At 40.2% G+C, this 14946-nt stretch overlaps 1 protein-coding gene across 9 annotated transcripts in view; it reads right to left on the bottom strand.

Moving 5' to 3' along the window:
- Asxl1 (ASXL transcriptional regulator 1) overlaps positions 1-14946 on the bottom strand; it is a 67937-nt gene that overhangs the window by 32651 nt on the left and 20340 nt on the right. For 3 of the 9 annotated variants that reach the window (XM_087652306.1, XM_087652305.1, XM_087652307.1), the window contains one exon: positions 4033-4096. In XM_087652306.1, coding sequence (XP_087508432.1) covers positions 4033-4096 — 64 coding nt within the window. 9 annotated transcript variants of the gene reach the window in all.

Below are 14946 nucleotides of genomic sequence, written 5' to 3'. Positions count from 1 at the left end.
CTGCATATATGTGGCATATACTCAGACACACAAACATCGACATAAATTTTTTAGAAAAAGAAAAAAGTAAAACTGTCAGTCTCTGTTCTTTGGAGGCAGAAGGTCATTCTCAACTACACAGCAAGTTTGAAAACAGCTTGAGTTACATGAGACCTCGTCTTGTTAAAAAAAAAAAAAAAAAAACCACACAACTGTCAAAAAAAAAAATTGAGTAAAACAAATTGTAACAAAACATGACATCTGTAAATTCACCGTACACAAAGTAAAAGGATAGAAAAATACATTCCAGGTAAACACTTGAAAAGCTTCCGTGCTTAAAGGAAAAGGTGTAGATTGGAAGTCAGTGGAGATGGCTCACTTGGCAAACTGTCCAGTGCACAAGCATGAAAACTTTCATTTGGTGTCCCCAGCCCTAAGAAAAAGCCTGGTATAGTCGTATGCATCTGTAACTAGAGCCCAGTGTAGCTGGTAACAGGCAGATCCTTGGAACTAGCTGGTGAGCCATTCTAACCAGTCTGTGAGCAGTAGGTTCTAAAGCTAATGTGGACATGTACTGAAATTATGTAATCATGAAATTAGCGCATTTGATTTGTTTATGCACATTCTCCTAACAATAATGCACTTGACAGCCTAGTTCCTTCACCCACATATACCCCTCTCTAAGCAAAATACCCACATCCTCAGAACTCTTCAGGCCTCCATCTTCAATGGGCTACCCGTACAACTTTCACCTCTAAACAATACTAAAGTTTTCACACACACATATGGACAGTTTCTAATCAAGTGCATTCCCAAATACTTGAGTATGAAGAATAGAAATGCCAGTCTGGCCTGAACTACTTTTTGGTGTGTGCACAGTAAGGCAAATCATGTCCATTAGTGAACTTTCAGTGAGAATCCCTATGTACACATTCTCACAACTATGCATAACTGGGTGTGCGTATGATTATAGGACGGATGAGCACAGTAGAGAATTATATAATCTATCATTCAAAAGATAACTATTCATACTTGACTCCTTAGTACTGCCCTCCCCCTGTTCTTGGGCCCCATAAAAGAAAGCCCCAATCACCTAAGCTACCGATGCTTTCACTCATGGTCTGCTATCAATCCTGATAACGTCATCAATCCTGATAACATCTTTGTCTTAAATCTGTGTGACAATTTTCCTCCCAATAAAATTATCTTGCTTCTTTTGTAAATCTGTGTGAGCCCTTCATTTCAATTTCATGAGTAAGAGGCCAAAAACCTAAAAACGCCCATCCTGGACCTCCACTTACATTTAAGATACCCACAACATTGACCTCTGTCTGACAATGCTCATAAATGTGTGTGCACACATATACACTATATACAAACATATATTTTAGATCAAACACCATTGCCAGATACAAAGGCAATCATTTCAAATTGACAAATTTGTCAAAAAACATTTATGTATATTATAAGCAAATTTCAAAATCTACTCAGCAAGTACAACCCCCCACTGCTGGCCAAAAGACAAACAAACAAAACGAACAGACCCACTCATCACTATGTGAACACCATAACAGTGGCACACACATATAGGTGCCTATGAGGCACTTATAAGAACACACACTACCAGCCATAAACAAGCCTCAAAAAGTTGAGAAGATTCAAAACATACATGCCACAATGTACTTACTTGTCCCCATCAAAGAGCTCTGGGTAGTCCCCAAGTATTAGGAAACTACAGACCACATTCCTAAATAAGTTAGATGAAATCAAAGAAACATAGAAAGATGTTGTCTATCGTTAATAAATGACCCAAATCCCCATCATAAAACACTGGAGAGGGGAAAAGAACAAGCTAAATTCAAATCAAGCCAAAAAACAAAGAAATAAAAATGCTTTTAAGTCAACCAGACAAAAAGTAAATGAAACCAACTACTACTTCTGTGAGAAGATCACTAAAGTAGAGACCATTAGCATTAGCCTGAGTAGTCAGATCAGCAACACCCCTAGTAATCACACACACCTTTACAACAATGGCCTTCAACTCTCCCAATAGTGTTGTTACAGGCATGCGCCACCATGCCCAGCTTTGGTGGAAATTTCTAAGTAAATCTTCAGGGTCTCAAGTTAAATACCAGGCTGATCTACACATTGAGTTAGAAGCCACCAAGGATACAATAATTAAGACTCTGTCTGAAAATAAAAGCTTAGATGTGTTAGGGTTGTAGCTCAGTTTACAGAGTACCTGCCTAACATGCATAAAATAAAAGCCCCTACTTTGATATCTAGAACTACCTAAAACCAGTATGGTAGCATACACCTATAATTACAGCAACTGGGAGGTAAAGGCAGGATGATCAGAAATTCAGTATCATCTTAAGTTACAAAGTGAATTCTAGGCTAGCTTGGGTTACATGAGAACCTACCTTGTAAACAGTAAGTAAATGACTCACTCTGAGTTCACTAGCTTTACTAGTGAATTTTACCAAACAGTAAAGGAAGCAATACTTCCCAATAATTCTTCAATAAGACTAGCATGGTATTACTACTCTTATTTGAGAATCAGACAAATACGTAAGATATATAAACCAGTATGTCTTACAAGATGGACATAGAAATTGTTAACAGATTCTGACAACTGAATCCAACAATATAAATAAGGAAACATCACGATCAAGTAAATTTTGTCACAGAAATACAAAGAGGGTGACATTCAGACTGATTTTTTTTTTTTTTTTTTTTTTTTTCGGAGCTGGGGACCGAACCCAGGGCCTTGCGCTTGCTAGGCAAGCGCTCTACCACTGAGCTAAATCCCTAACCCCCCAGACTGATTTTTAAAATCATCAGATATCTCAGTAGATGTAGAAACAAATTGAAAAGCAAATTGAACATTCAATCCTAGCGACAGCTAAATATTAATAGATTAATCTGGGTAAATGGGCTAAAACTCTGTTTCGTATCATTTAATGTGTTAAGTGTCAATTTTTTCAAGTTTAGAACTATTTCCAAATTGAATGTCTTTTTAAATGACATTACATGAAAAGCTGAGTTCAATTCCGATCAGCTCAGTTAACTGTCAGCTATAATAACCACTGTATAGGCCGAGGTTCAGAAACAAGTAATTCATAGAAAGTCATTCTGGGGGTTGGGGATTTAGCTCAGTGGGTAGAGCGCTTGCCTAGCAAGCGCAAGGCCCTGGGTCCGGTCCACAGCTCCGGGGGAGAGGAAAAAAAAGAAAAGAAAAGAAAAGAAAAGAAAGTCACTCTGGCTTGGGGGTGGGGTGGGGGACCAGGGTCCCTCGTGTAGCCCTGGCTGTCTTCAAACTCAAGGGATCTGCCTGCCTCTACTGGGATTAAGGTGTGCACTACCACTGCCCAACCATTCTGTCAATTTTTGACTAAACAAAGTCTCTAGAGCCACTACATATGTAATTTATTAATAGTTCCATTTAAAACAGAACCAAACAGCAAATATACTTCTGGTTCTCCTCCAAGTTGTGCCTAATAAAAATACTCACCCCATGGCTCTGACAAAAGAACAAAAAACAAAACAAAACAAAACAACAACAACAACAACAAAACAAAAACCAAATCACACAGACACACATAAAGGCCAGGTGTTGGCTTACTAAGAGTGCCTGTTGCCAGGCCTGAGGACCCAACTTCAATCTCTGGGACCCACAGGATAGAAGGAAAAAACCTGATTCTCATAAACTGTCCTGATTACCACACGTGACAATACTAATTATGTAAATATATATAATTTTAAAAAAATCACAAACAGTATAATTTGTGAATTTTCACCAAAAACCTAGGGTGAGAGTGGGCACAGTAATCTCAGCATTTAGAAGGCTGAAATAGATGAACCACGAGTTAAGCCCAGCCTTAGCAAGATCCTGAAAAACATGGGATGGGAAATAGGGGGGTACCTTGGTTTGAACTAAGTAGACAAAGCAGACATATACATGTAAGAGAAATAGTAGAAACAGATTTTGAGCTATAATTTATCACTCCAATATTGTCATGGAAACATTAGAAAGTCAGGATTGCTACGTACCACAGTTGAGAACTTAAGACTCCCTCTAACAGCAGTGTTAAAGGGTTGATCCCTTGTGTTGGTGCTATTGGGAAGGAAAGAAAAATATGTTCTAGTAAGAGGCTTGAGAACAATGGAGGCATGCCCTGGAGACTATGGAAGCCATGTTGTATTTCTTTTCTATAGAAGACATGAGCTAAGTTGCTTTGCTCTGCCAAAATACAAAGATATGTCTCATCATAGGCCGAAAGAATGGGGATAATCTATGCTGGCCCATCTGAGCACTTAATTTGTAGGCACATACCACCACACGTATCTCCCATGATCACTGTACATATCCCATACTGTCTTTTCAATAAATCCCTGGATTCTCATACATTACCTGCCAAGTCATAGCATTGTGTCTTTATCAGCACCCTGAGTATCTCACTACAGTGAGAGAAACCTGACAAACACATGAGTAGGTGATACCACTGATGGAGCATTACATGCAATATGCTGCCACCTACAGCTCATGACCCTAAGATAACTCAGAAATTGCCAAGGACCAGCCTTGGCTTGGAGAGGGGTTCTGAGAAAGGGGTGTTTAGGAGTGGTGAAACAAAATGACTTGAAGTCAAATCGTAAGGTGGCTGGAGACAGCTTCCAGACAGCTTTCTCTCTGTTATGCTTTCATGCTCTCTCTGAGATCTCTAGACAGCTTTCTCTATTTTCTGCTCGAGACAGTTCTCCAAGCAGTTCTCTCTTGCTGTTCTAAACACTTTCCCTGGATAGCTTATCTCCTGCAGATCATAAACCTAGTCTTTTATTTTATATATCAATACAGTCATTCACGTCAGATTTTTTATTATTCCATGAATCAGCATCCAGTGACCCAGCCCCTTAATTCTTAGGGGACAGCAAGCACGCATTTCCTTTTAACATTGCAAAAGCACTCAGAGATCTGCCTGCCTCTGTTAAGCACAGAGGCTAAAGCAACTGGTTGGGACCCCATTCTGAAATTACCATTTCTACCACACTTGGGCCTAACCTTGCTCTGTCTCAGACTGATCCTCAACTCAGGAGTCTGCCTGCCTTTGTATCTTTCTGACAATCTGACTCATTAATGCAGCTGCCTTTGTTGCTTTAGATTCATGTATTCCCTCATAATTCATATTGCATCCTTATTTTCCGAATAGTTGAGAAATTATTTATTTTTGAATTCATGTATTTAGAGTTCTTTTCCACAGCCTTAAGGGCTGTCCTGAACGTCCCAGTTTTTACCATTTTGCTGAGACATCAGCCACACCTTTGCGTCCCAGACTCATGCTATCTCAGATTATCAAGGAGTCATTACTGTTAACAGGGAAGACATTCCTTAGAGGACTGAGAAAATATGTACATTATTCTACCAAAAAGCCTTAAGCCCATGGCAACCATCAATACTCATGGAGGTCCATACCTGCTGTCAATCTGTCCCCACCAAGGCCATGCTGGACTGTAAGAAACTTTCCTGCCTCAGTGAGTTATACCAGTTTTATAAAACATGAACAAATGTGGAACAGACCATCCACTGAATATAGCAGACAGGCCCAACATAAAGTTTCCTATATTCCAAACACAAAAAAACGGGCAGGCCCAAAAGCAAGGGAAAAATTCCGTAATAATAAAAACAAAGAAGCCACCCAAAGCCAACTAAGAGCTAATAAAGCCAGAGGGTTCTGGAGGTGGGGAGCTACCCTAATGCCAAAAGAGAATGAGGCAAATTGAAATGAACTGGATGTATGAAGTATCAGAAGTCACTGGGGCTAGAGAGACAGCTCAACAGTTTAAGAGCATTGGATACACTTCCAGTACCCAAGTTCAATTCCCAGCAACCACACGGTGCTCACAACTGTCTGTAACTATGGTCTGAAAAGGTCGGAATTTTTTTTTGGCCTGAGGGCACCAAGCACAAATGCAGTACAGACAGACTAGTACAACACACATACATATACTTCATTCATATCATATTCTCTCTCTCTCTCTCTCTCTCTCTCTCTCTCTCTCTCTCTCTCTCTCTCTCTCTCTCACACACACACACACACACACACACACAAACCTAACAGCCCAATCTACAGTCTGCAAAAAAGTTGTCAGATGTTAGAAGTCAGGGTTCAAAGAATCACCTCCAGCTGGAGAGATGGCTCAGCAATTAGAGCACTGACTGCTTTACCAGAGGTCCTTGAGTTCAATTCTTAGCAACCACATGGTAGCTCACAACCGCCTGTAATGGGATCTGATGCCCTCTTCTGGTGTGTCTGAAGACAACAACAGTGTACTCATATATATAAAATGAATAAATAAATCTTAAAAAATAAAAAAAGCCTCAAAAACTGAACTTCTATTTCAAAAGTATGGATTCTAACTAAGGTTGCTCTTCCCAAGTAGTTCAGGAAGATGATATAAGAGCCTAGCTGAAAGGCAGCTGGAGGACAAACAAATCAGACAGGCTCAATTGAAACTTTAACCACTATCCTAGTGAAAAGCTCTCACTCAGAAAAACAAACCCCAAAGTTACAGATGCAATTCAACTGATAAGTGTTTGCTTAAAATGCACAGTAACCTGGGTTTGAACCCCAGCCATCATATAAAATGGGGAATGGTGGTACAGACCTGTAATCTCAACACACTGAAGGTATGGAGATTTTGGAGTTTGAGGCCAGCCTAGTCTAGGGAAACAGTGAGACATTGTTACAAACATACAAAAGAAAAAACCTCACAGACTATAATACAAAAAGAACAGGGTGAACATGGTAGTCCCCTGCCTGTAAATCCCAGCACCTGAGAAGTAGAAACTCGAGGTCATTCTTGGCTACACAGCAAGTTTAGACCAGCTAAAGCTACCTAAGGCTCTGTCACAAAACACAGTCAAAATAAAATAAATAAAAATAATAAAATAAAAAGGCTGGGTATGGTGATCTCTGCCAGTAATAACACTCTGGATGCAGGCACAGGAAGATCAAGAGTTCAGTATCATCCTGAAGGGGAGAGGAAGACACATAGAACAAGGGTAGGAAAGAAGACATAGATAGCAGTAGGAGAAAACAGTGTATTAAGTTAGCATTCCTGACATGAACGAAGTTTAAACAGTATTCTGGCTCCTGTTCACAGAGTCTAGACTCACGGTGGAGAAGAGCAGCCAGGGAGGCTGAGCAGAGAGCAGAAAGAATGCAATGATGACGCTCAACTCTTCTCTTTTCTCTTCCTACTCAGTCCAGGGCCCCAGCCTACAGCATGGTGACATGCACATCACATGCAGGGTAATCTCTCTTTAGCTAATCTCTAGAAACATACTCAGGACAGCCAGAGGTGTGTCTCCTACATGACCCTAAGTCCAGTCAGGCTGACAATGAAGATTAACCATCACAAGAAGTATGGAAGACAGAATGGGAAAGTCTGACATGGACATGATCCTTAGACAAAGTAGCTACAATCAAAGGTGTGGGTCTCCCAAATGTAATTTATTCAAACACACACTACAACAAACTTCACAGCACTAAAAACAAAAATGTTTAAAGCAAGCATTAAAAACTGCTCTAAGCCAGGTATGGTGGTGCATTGCCTTTACTAGCGCTTGGAAGGTAGTTTGAGTTTGAGGCCAGCCTGAACATCTTGATCCACAAGTTCCAGGACAGCAAGAGCTAATATGAGACTCTGTCTCAAAAATACAAAAACAAAACCAACAACAATTAGACAACTTTCATGTCATTCTAGAGGAGCTGAGTTGGCCCTTAGCACTAGCACAGTAGGTCAACACTATCTGAAGTCCAGATCCAAGTTCCATGAGACTTTATACCTTCACGGTGCACAAACATACCTGCAAAATACTCATATTTAAATTTAAAACATCTAAGAAACAAGAACAAAAACCAAATCACTAAACAATGAAATACCATCAAAGGGAAGAAGCTGTCCATATGAAATTAATCCAAAACAGGGGTCTTAGGATACGCCAAGTAGTTTGCACCACAAGAGACCCCTAATAGGGCTGGAGAGATGGCTCAGCGGTTAAGAGCACTGACTGCTCTTGCAGAGGTCCTGAGTTCAATTCCCAGCAACCACATGGTGGCTCACAACCATCTGTAAAGAGATCTGATGCCCTCTTCTGGTGTGTCTGAAGACAGCTACAGTGTACTTCTATATAATAAATGAATAAATCTTAAAAAAAAAAAATAGACCCCTAATAAAGGACGCTCACAAGAACAAAGCAAAGCCAACAGAGGAGGAGCAAATGGACTACGGACGGCAGTGGGAATCTGCTGAGATCAGCGTGTTTCAACTCAAGGACTGACAATTTTTCCCTCAGGGGTAGAGATTAAACCAAGGGTTTGGTTCTTATTAATACTATCACTGAGTCATTGCTATCAGAAAATTTTATTTTCTTATGATTCTGGGAACAAACCTAGGGTTTGGCTGATAAATATACACACAGAATACCAGTCCAGAAAGACAGGAAATAACCACAGTGTTAAAAAACTCCTTCCTTTCTCATATACATAGTAATAATGATTACATTTTTTAAAATGAAAAAAAAAATCTTACCAGTGTAATAGAACAACTATAATATTCACTGTAGATTGCTATCAGGAACCATGCAAATCAGGAGACAGGGAATTAATACCTTTGAAATGCTCAAAGGAAAAAAACGTTCGACTTAGAATTTTCTTATTTAGTTAAAAGTGTCTTGGCTAGGGAGACGGCTCAGCAGATTAAAGCACTTGCCACCTAGCGTGGGAACCTGAGTCCCCTAAGACCTACGTGGTAGACGAAGAGAATCAACTCCTGCAAGCTGTCTACTAACCTAAGTGTGTATGCTATAGCATGCTTGTATACATGAATAAACACATGCATGCATGTACGCACGCACACACGCAACTGAAAAGGAGTTAAATGGAAAAGTATTACATGGACCTTGCATTTTATATGAAATTACATAGGGAATATCTTTTGTTTGATAACTTCACAGTTATAAAATATCAGGCAAGCTCTGAGAAATGTAGAGCTACAATTAAAAAGCTAACCATGACAAAGAACAAATTACCTAGGAAACAGATAAACAGGGTAGATTTGAATTCAATCATAACAACTACATTAAAGTCCAGAGGCAGGGCTCAATGGTTAAGAGTACTACTGGGTCTCCTAGAGGACCCACATTCAATTCCAAGAACTTGTATGGCAGGCGACTAACAACCATTTGCAACTTGGGGTTGGGCGTTGGGGGATGGTAGTCATGATTCCAATGCCTTCTTTTGGCTTCTAAAGTCACTGCATGCAAAATAACACAGGCAAACCAGTCATACACATAAAATAAAAATAAAGGTGAAAAAAATAGTCAGCGTTCAAGAGCTGGAGAGATGGCCCAGTAGTTAAACCTGCTTTCTGCTCTCCCAGAGAACTTGGTTCTATTCCTAGTGCTGTTTGGGAGCTCTCAACTCCAGGGGAATTCAATGCCTCTTACCTCCAAGGGTACCCATACTCTTGTATACAAAGAGACGCATGCATACACATAACTTAAAGGGCTGCTGGGTCTGGAGAGATGGTTCCGTGGTTACAAACACTTGCTTCAAGGTGAGAGGAGGTAGTGTATACCTTTAATGCCAGCACTTGGAGGACAGAGGTGAACTGGCCCATGGAACAAGGTCTAGAACAGCCAAGGCTATATACAAAGAAACATGTCTCAAAAAAGGGGGGAGGAAATAAAACTTGTCAACCCAAGTTCAGTTCCTTGCACCCACATGGTGGCTTAAAACCTTCTGTAACCAGGGGGATCAAAAGATTATAGAACGCATGACTCCATTTATATGATATTCTGAAAAAGCAGCAGCGCACGGGCAAACTATGGACCGGTAGTTGCTATATGCTGGGGATGAAAGTGGTAAGGGATTGCTCTATAACTTAACTAAGGTAGGAAGGACTACTGGTGCACGTGCTTGTGATCTCATACAATTCGCCACTGAATGGGGATGGACAAGCATGCAGCAGCAGTACTTCCTGGAGCCAACTCCACTCAACACTGTAACAGCATACATTTAAACTGTACTAAAATACAAAGATAATCAAATGAATTTTTAAAAAAACTCTTCAGATCTGAATGCCTGTACACAAAGAGGGTTAATTTCACTGTACACTGATTACATCAATATAAGAATGGAAGGAAAACGAGCAATTTCCAATCCACAGTACTCAAGGCAGAGCAAGAGGCATTCTGACCCACCACTAGGGAGAGAGCGCATTCAGACAGCTGCTTTGGAAACCAGGCTGGCTGACTTAGTCTTCGGTCTAGAACAACAGCGATCACTCGGTCTCACTGTGGAAACACACACCACAGAGAAGCCAATACATACTTGTGCGGAGAGACATGAATTCAGTGCAACAGTTTGCCAAAACCACAACGAGAAACAGCCAAATACAAGTGTACAACAGACCAACCATCAGTCACACAAGATAGTATACACTATAAAGTATTCTAATTAAACTTCTCACAGATCAAGCTCAGAAATGACAAACAAAAACAAGTCAGTAAAAAAACAAGGACAGTATAAGAGAATTTTTTTTTCTTTTTTTGGAGCTGGGTACAGAACCCAGGGCCTTGCACTTGCTAGGCAAGCGCTCTACCACTGAGCTAAATCCCCAACCCAAGAGAAATATTTTTAAAAGGAACTCTGAAGAACATACTTAGGAACATACATGAACATACATGTCAGTAATGTACAAACTGAGTGGACCTATAAATAAAAACAAAGGGAACTTAGTTGTCAGAAAGCTTGCCTACCTGCCTACAGTGCATTAAGTCCTGGGTTCAATTCTTATCCCACATGTATAGTCCCACAATCAGGATGGTCAGGAGAACAAGGTCATCCTTAGCCGCACAGCAGTATCAAGGTCAGCCTGAGATACATGAGACCAGGTCTTGTTATAAAAGAAATCTGAACAGTTATAATCTGAATCAGGGAGGGAAAGGAGTGGATTCGGAGGAATCAATGCTTGGGATAGCTGTCAGGAATGAGGATTATTATAGACTTGAAGGCCTCCCCCTGCCCCCATCTGCTATTTCTTTTTAAGGACACAAGCTTTATATATACTTTAAAGTTATATATTTTGCAAGAAGTAACATTCTCGCAACCAGTAAAACCACACAGTGTATTGTCCCAACCCCTAGTCCCAACAGTGGACACTAAGCTAGGAGGATATATGCTCAAAGCCAGCCTGAGCTATAATACAGTGCAAGACTCAGCTGTAAACAAAACACCAGGTCCAGTTTATGATAAATGTTTATGATAAACATTCTATCATAAAGAATATCTTAAAAATACCACACCACTGCAGAAAATCAAGAAGGGGACACCACCAAAACTGTACAAAATTTAAAATTAGAGTATCATAGACATCTATATGTAATTTACAAATTCTCATGTAAAATCCAGAGTAAATTATAAACCTAGCCATAGATTCATAAAAAGAAAAGTTAGTCCAGGAAAGCAAGGATGCTGCTGCATTCAGTTATTACCAAATTAAAGAAAACAAATTGTGATTCATTTACTCACAAGTGTCTACTTTTTCTCTAGAGTCTAGAAGGATATAATAAGCTAAATTACAAATCCCTCCCTGTGGTGGTTTGAGTTAAAATGGCTCCTGTAGGCTCATGTATTTGAATGCTGTCACCAGGAACAGTTTGAAAGGATTAGAAGGACTAGGAAGTATGGCCTTGTTGAAGTAGGAGTGGACTTGTTGGAGAAAGTGTGTCACTGTTGGACAGACTTTGAGGTTTTTCTTTTGAGACAGGGTTTTACTATTTGGCTATCCTAGAACTTACTGTGTAGACCAGGCTAGCCTCAAACTCCCAGAGATCCACTTGCCTCTGTTTCCTGAATACACTACCATGTCTGACCTAAGTTTGAGGTTTCAAAAGCCCATGTCAAGTTGTCTCTCCACCTATGGATCAAGATGTAAAGCCCTCAGGTACTACTCAAGTGCCTGCTCCCATGCTCCCTGTCATGTGATAATGAACTAAATCTCTGCAACTGTAAGCCAGGCCCCAATTAAATGTTTTCTCTCTTACAAGATTTGTCTTGGTCTCTTCACTGCTGCAGTGCCTACCATACTCCCTCAAAGGAGATCTATGTATAACATGCAGTCAGAATGTGGTGAATACCCAAGAGGAAAAGATGCAGGCAGGAAGCTTGGCAGATATGCCGGGGAGGGGGAATGGGGGAGGAGGACACGGAGGAGAGGAAAAAGAGAAAACTGAAGTCAGGATGTAATATATGAAAGAAAAATAAACAAAATAAAATAATGCAGGCAAGAACAGGACTAGAAGTCCTATGAGACATGTGATCAGCACAGTGTAGCAGAAGTTAAGAGGAAGAGGATGGTGCTTGAGATGAAAGAGCAGAGGAAAAGGTCCTGAGAGGAAAATGGCAGCGTGTTCAAGGATCCCCAAGAAGTCCAGAGAATAGAGAACAGTGAGCCAGTGAGTTGATGTAATTAGGGTTCTACAAAAGCCACATTAGGGAATGTGACCTTTATTATGAGTGAAGACAGAAAATAGGACAGAAAGGGTTTAAGCAGAGGAATGGTGTAATCTGACCAACAGTATTGTAAAATCTCTTTAGATTTTAGGTTTAGATTGGCTCAAAACAACAAGAAATTTCCTCTATAGAGATCCATCAATGAAAGAAAGAAACAAACAACAAAAACCAAAATAGTTCTTATCTCAAAGGGAGACAAAGACAGTTCATTCTTGAGGTAAGTATGAATGGCTACGGCCTGAAATGCATATTCAAATTCCCCTGGAGGACATGTTTCACTGTGAAAATGGTTACATAAGACTGTATTAGCTAGGTAGCTTATATGAGCCAAGGCATTTACCAAAGCTAATAGTAAGAACCACAGATACACAGGTTACAGCAAACAGGGGAACCCAGTCAGGATTCCAAAAGAACCTAGTAGTCTGATAATACAACTTTAAAAGTTTAGACCAGTGGTTTTCAACCTTCCTAATGCTGTAGCCTTTTAATACAGTTCATGTTGTAGTGATTTCCAACTGTAAAATTATGTTTCTTGCTACTTTGTAACTCTAATGCAGTGTAATGAATCATAAATAAGTATCTTTGTGTTCCACTGGCCTTTTGGGGCACCTGGGACCCACAGGTTGAGAACTGCTGGTTTAGTTAGTCACAAGGCACATGGATGCTGATTGCACAGGAGCGGCAATCACTGGCTTACAAAGGGACTACTAAGTAGTCCAAGTAGTCTACTCTGCTCTGTAGCAACATTTTAATTGTCTACAATCACAGAATTCAACTATTTGGCCTTAAGGAATCTTTAATATAGGTGACTTAGTGTTCTATGGCTGTGAGGAGACACCATGACCAAGGCAACTCTTAAAAAAGAAAGCATTTAACTAGGGGTTTATGTTTTAGAGGGTTAGCCCATGACCATCCGTCAAGAAACAGGCTGGCACTGGAGCAGTAGCTGAGCTTTACATCCTGATCTACAGGTAGCAGGTAGCAAGAGAGACCTGGCTTTGTGGGGGACTTTTAAACTTCAAAGCTGACCCCCAGTGGTACATCTCCTCCCAGGAGGGTCTCACCTCCTAATTCTTCCCAAACAGTTCCACTCCCTGGTGACTAAGCACTCCAACACATGAGCCTATGGGGCCCATTACCAGGGTCATGGCAGTCAGAATGCTAAAATGCTATGTCTTCTGAAGGTAGATGCAGCAAGAATTGCTGATTATATGGGCAAGCAGTGAAGAGTTACTCCAAAGCAAGGTTTCGATCTGAGCAACTTCAAAGATGGGGTTATAGAGTCCCATGCCTTTTGCATGCACTATTCTGTGTGCTCCTATTAAAAACAAAGGGGGTGGGGGCACTTCTCTCCTTACCCTTTCTCTTTCACTATCTGCCATGAACTGCACAAAAGGAAGCACTCAGACATTAGAGAAAAGACAGTGCAACCCCATGGCTCCTCAGACGGAAAATCTGTGCATCACTTCAGGCCTCAAATCCTCATGGTCAGTTTCATAACTGGCCACTTAAAAGATGAAATTCCATTACTGTATAGTCAAGACAGGGGTGGAAACAGCTGTGGGAAAAATAATCATGACATTAGTTTTGTACATGCTAATTCTGAGATGCTATTACATGTGCAATCAGATATAAAATATGTCCCTGAATATACAGAGAATATACACAATATTCAGATGAGACACATACTCCCACTCTGGCACCAAGTATCTACGTAGAAACCACTTCTCTGCTTCTGCAAGAGACAACTGAGATTAAAAAACCACAAAGCAATAAATTCTCCACCAAAGCCTCAACCAAGAGCCACTGACATTTGAGTAAGACTGTGATATCAAAGAAACAGTGCAAGGTAAGAAGAGGTGTGGGCTATAACATGTGAATAATTAAGACATCTATATTATGAAACCTTTCTGATGTAAATTTTGTGTATATCAAACCAAATATCTAGGTACCTATGCACCAGAAAAACACCATAAACTAATTTCCCATACCTGAGAATGCTTAGCCTAACAGCAAAGGAGGGGGAAAAATAAACAACGATGTATATAATCACACACACACACACACACACACACACACACACACACACACAATTCTAAAAGCTTTGTTGGAAAATAAAAGATAAGGGAAGGGAAGAAGGGAAGAAGATATAAAAGATTAGCAATGACCACGACAGCTTCCTTTTGAGGTTAAAAAGGGTGCACACAGTGGATATTTATTTAAGTACACCATTTCATGAAGACGCTGCTGGACATCCCTGGCTAGAGTTTCCTATTTTGACACTAAAAATTTCTATCCTGAATCAATTAATTTTGAGAACTGTTATTGTATTATTAATTGGAGTTGGTGTTGAACAACTATACTAGCACTCAAAAGGCTAAGGCAG

Source organism: Rattus norvegicus, chromosome 3 (assembly GCF_021556685.1).
Source record: "Rattus norvegicus strain SHRSP/BbbUtx chromosome 3, alternate assembly SHRSP_T2T, whole genome shotgun sequence".
In the NCBI taxonomy this organism is placed as follows: domain Eukaryota; kingdom Metazoa; phylum Chordata; class Mammalia; order Rodentia; family Muridae; genus Rattus; species Rattus norvegicus.
This window is presented reverse-complemented; position numbering and strand designations above follow the sequence as displayed.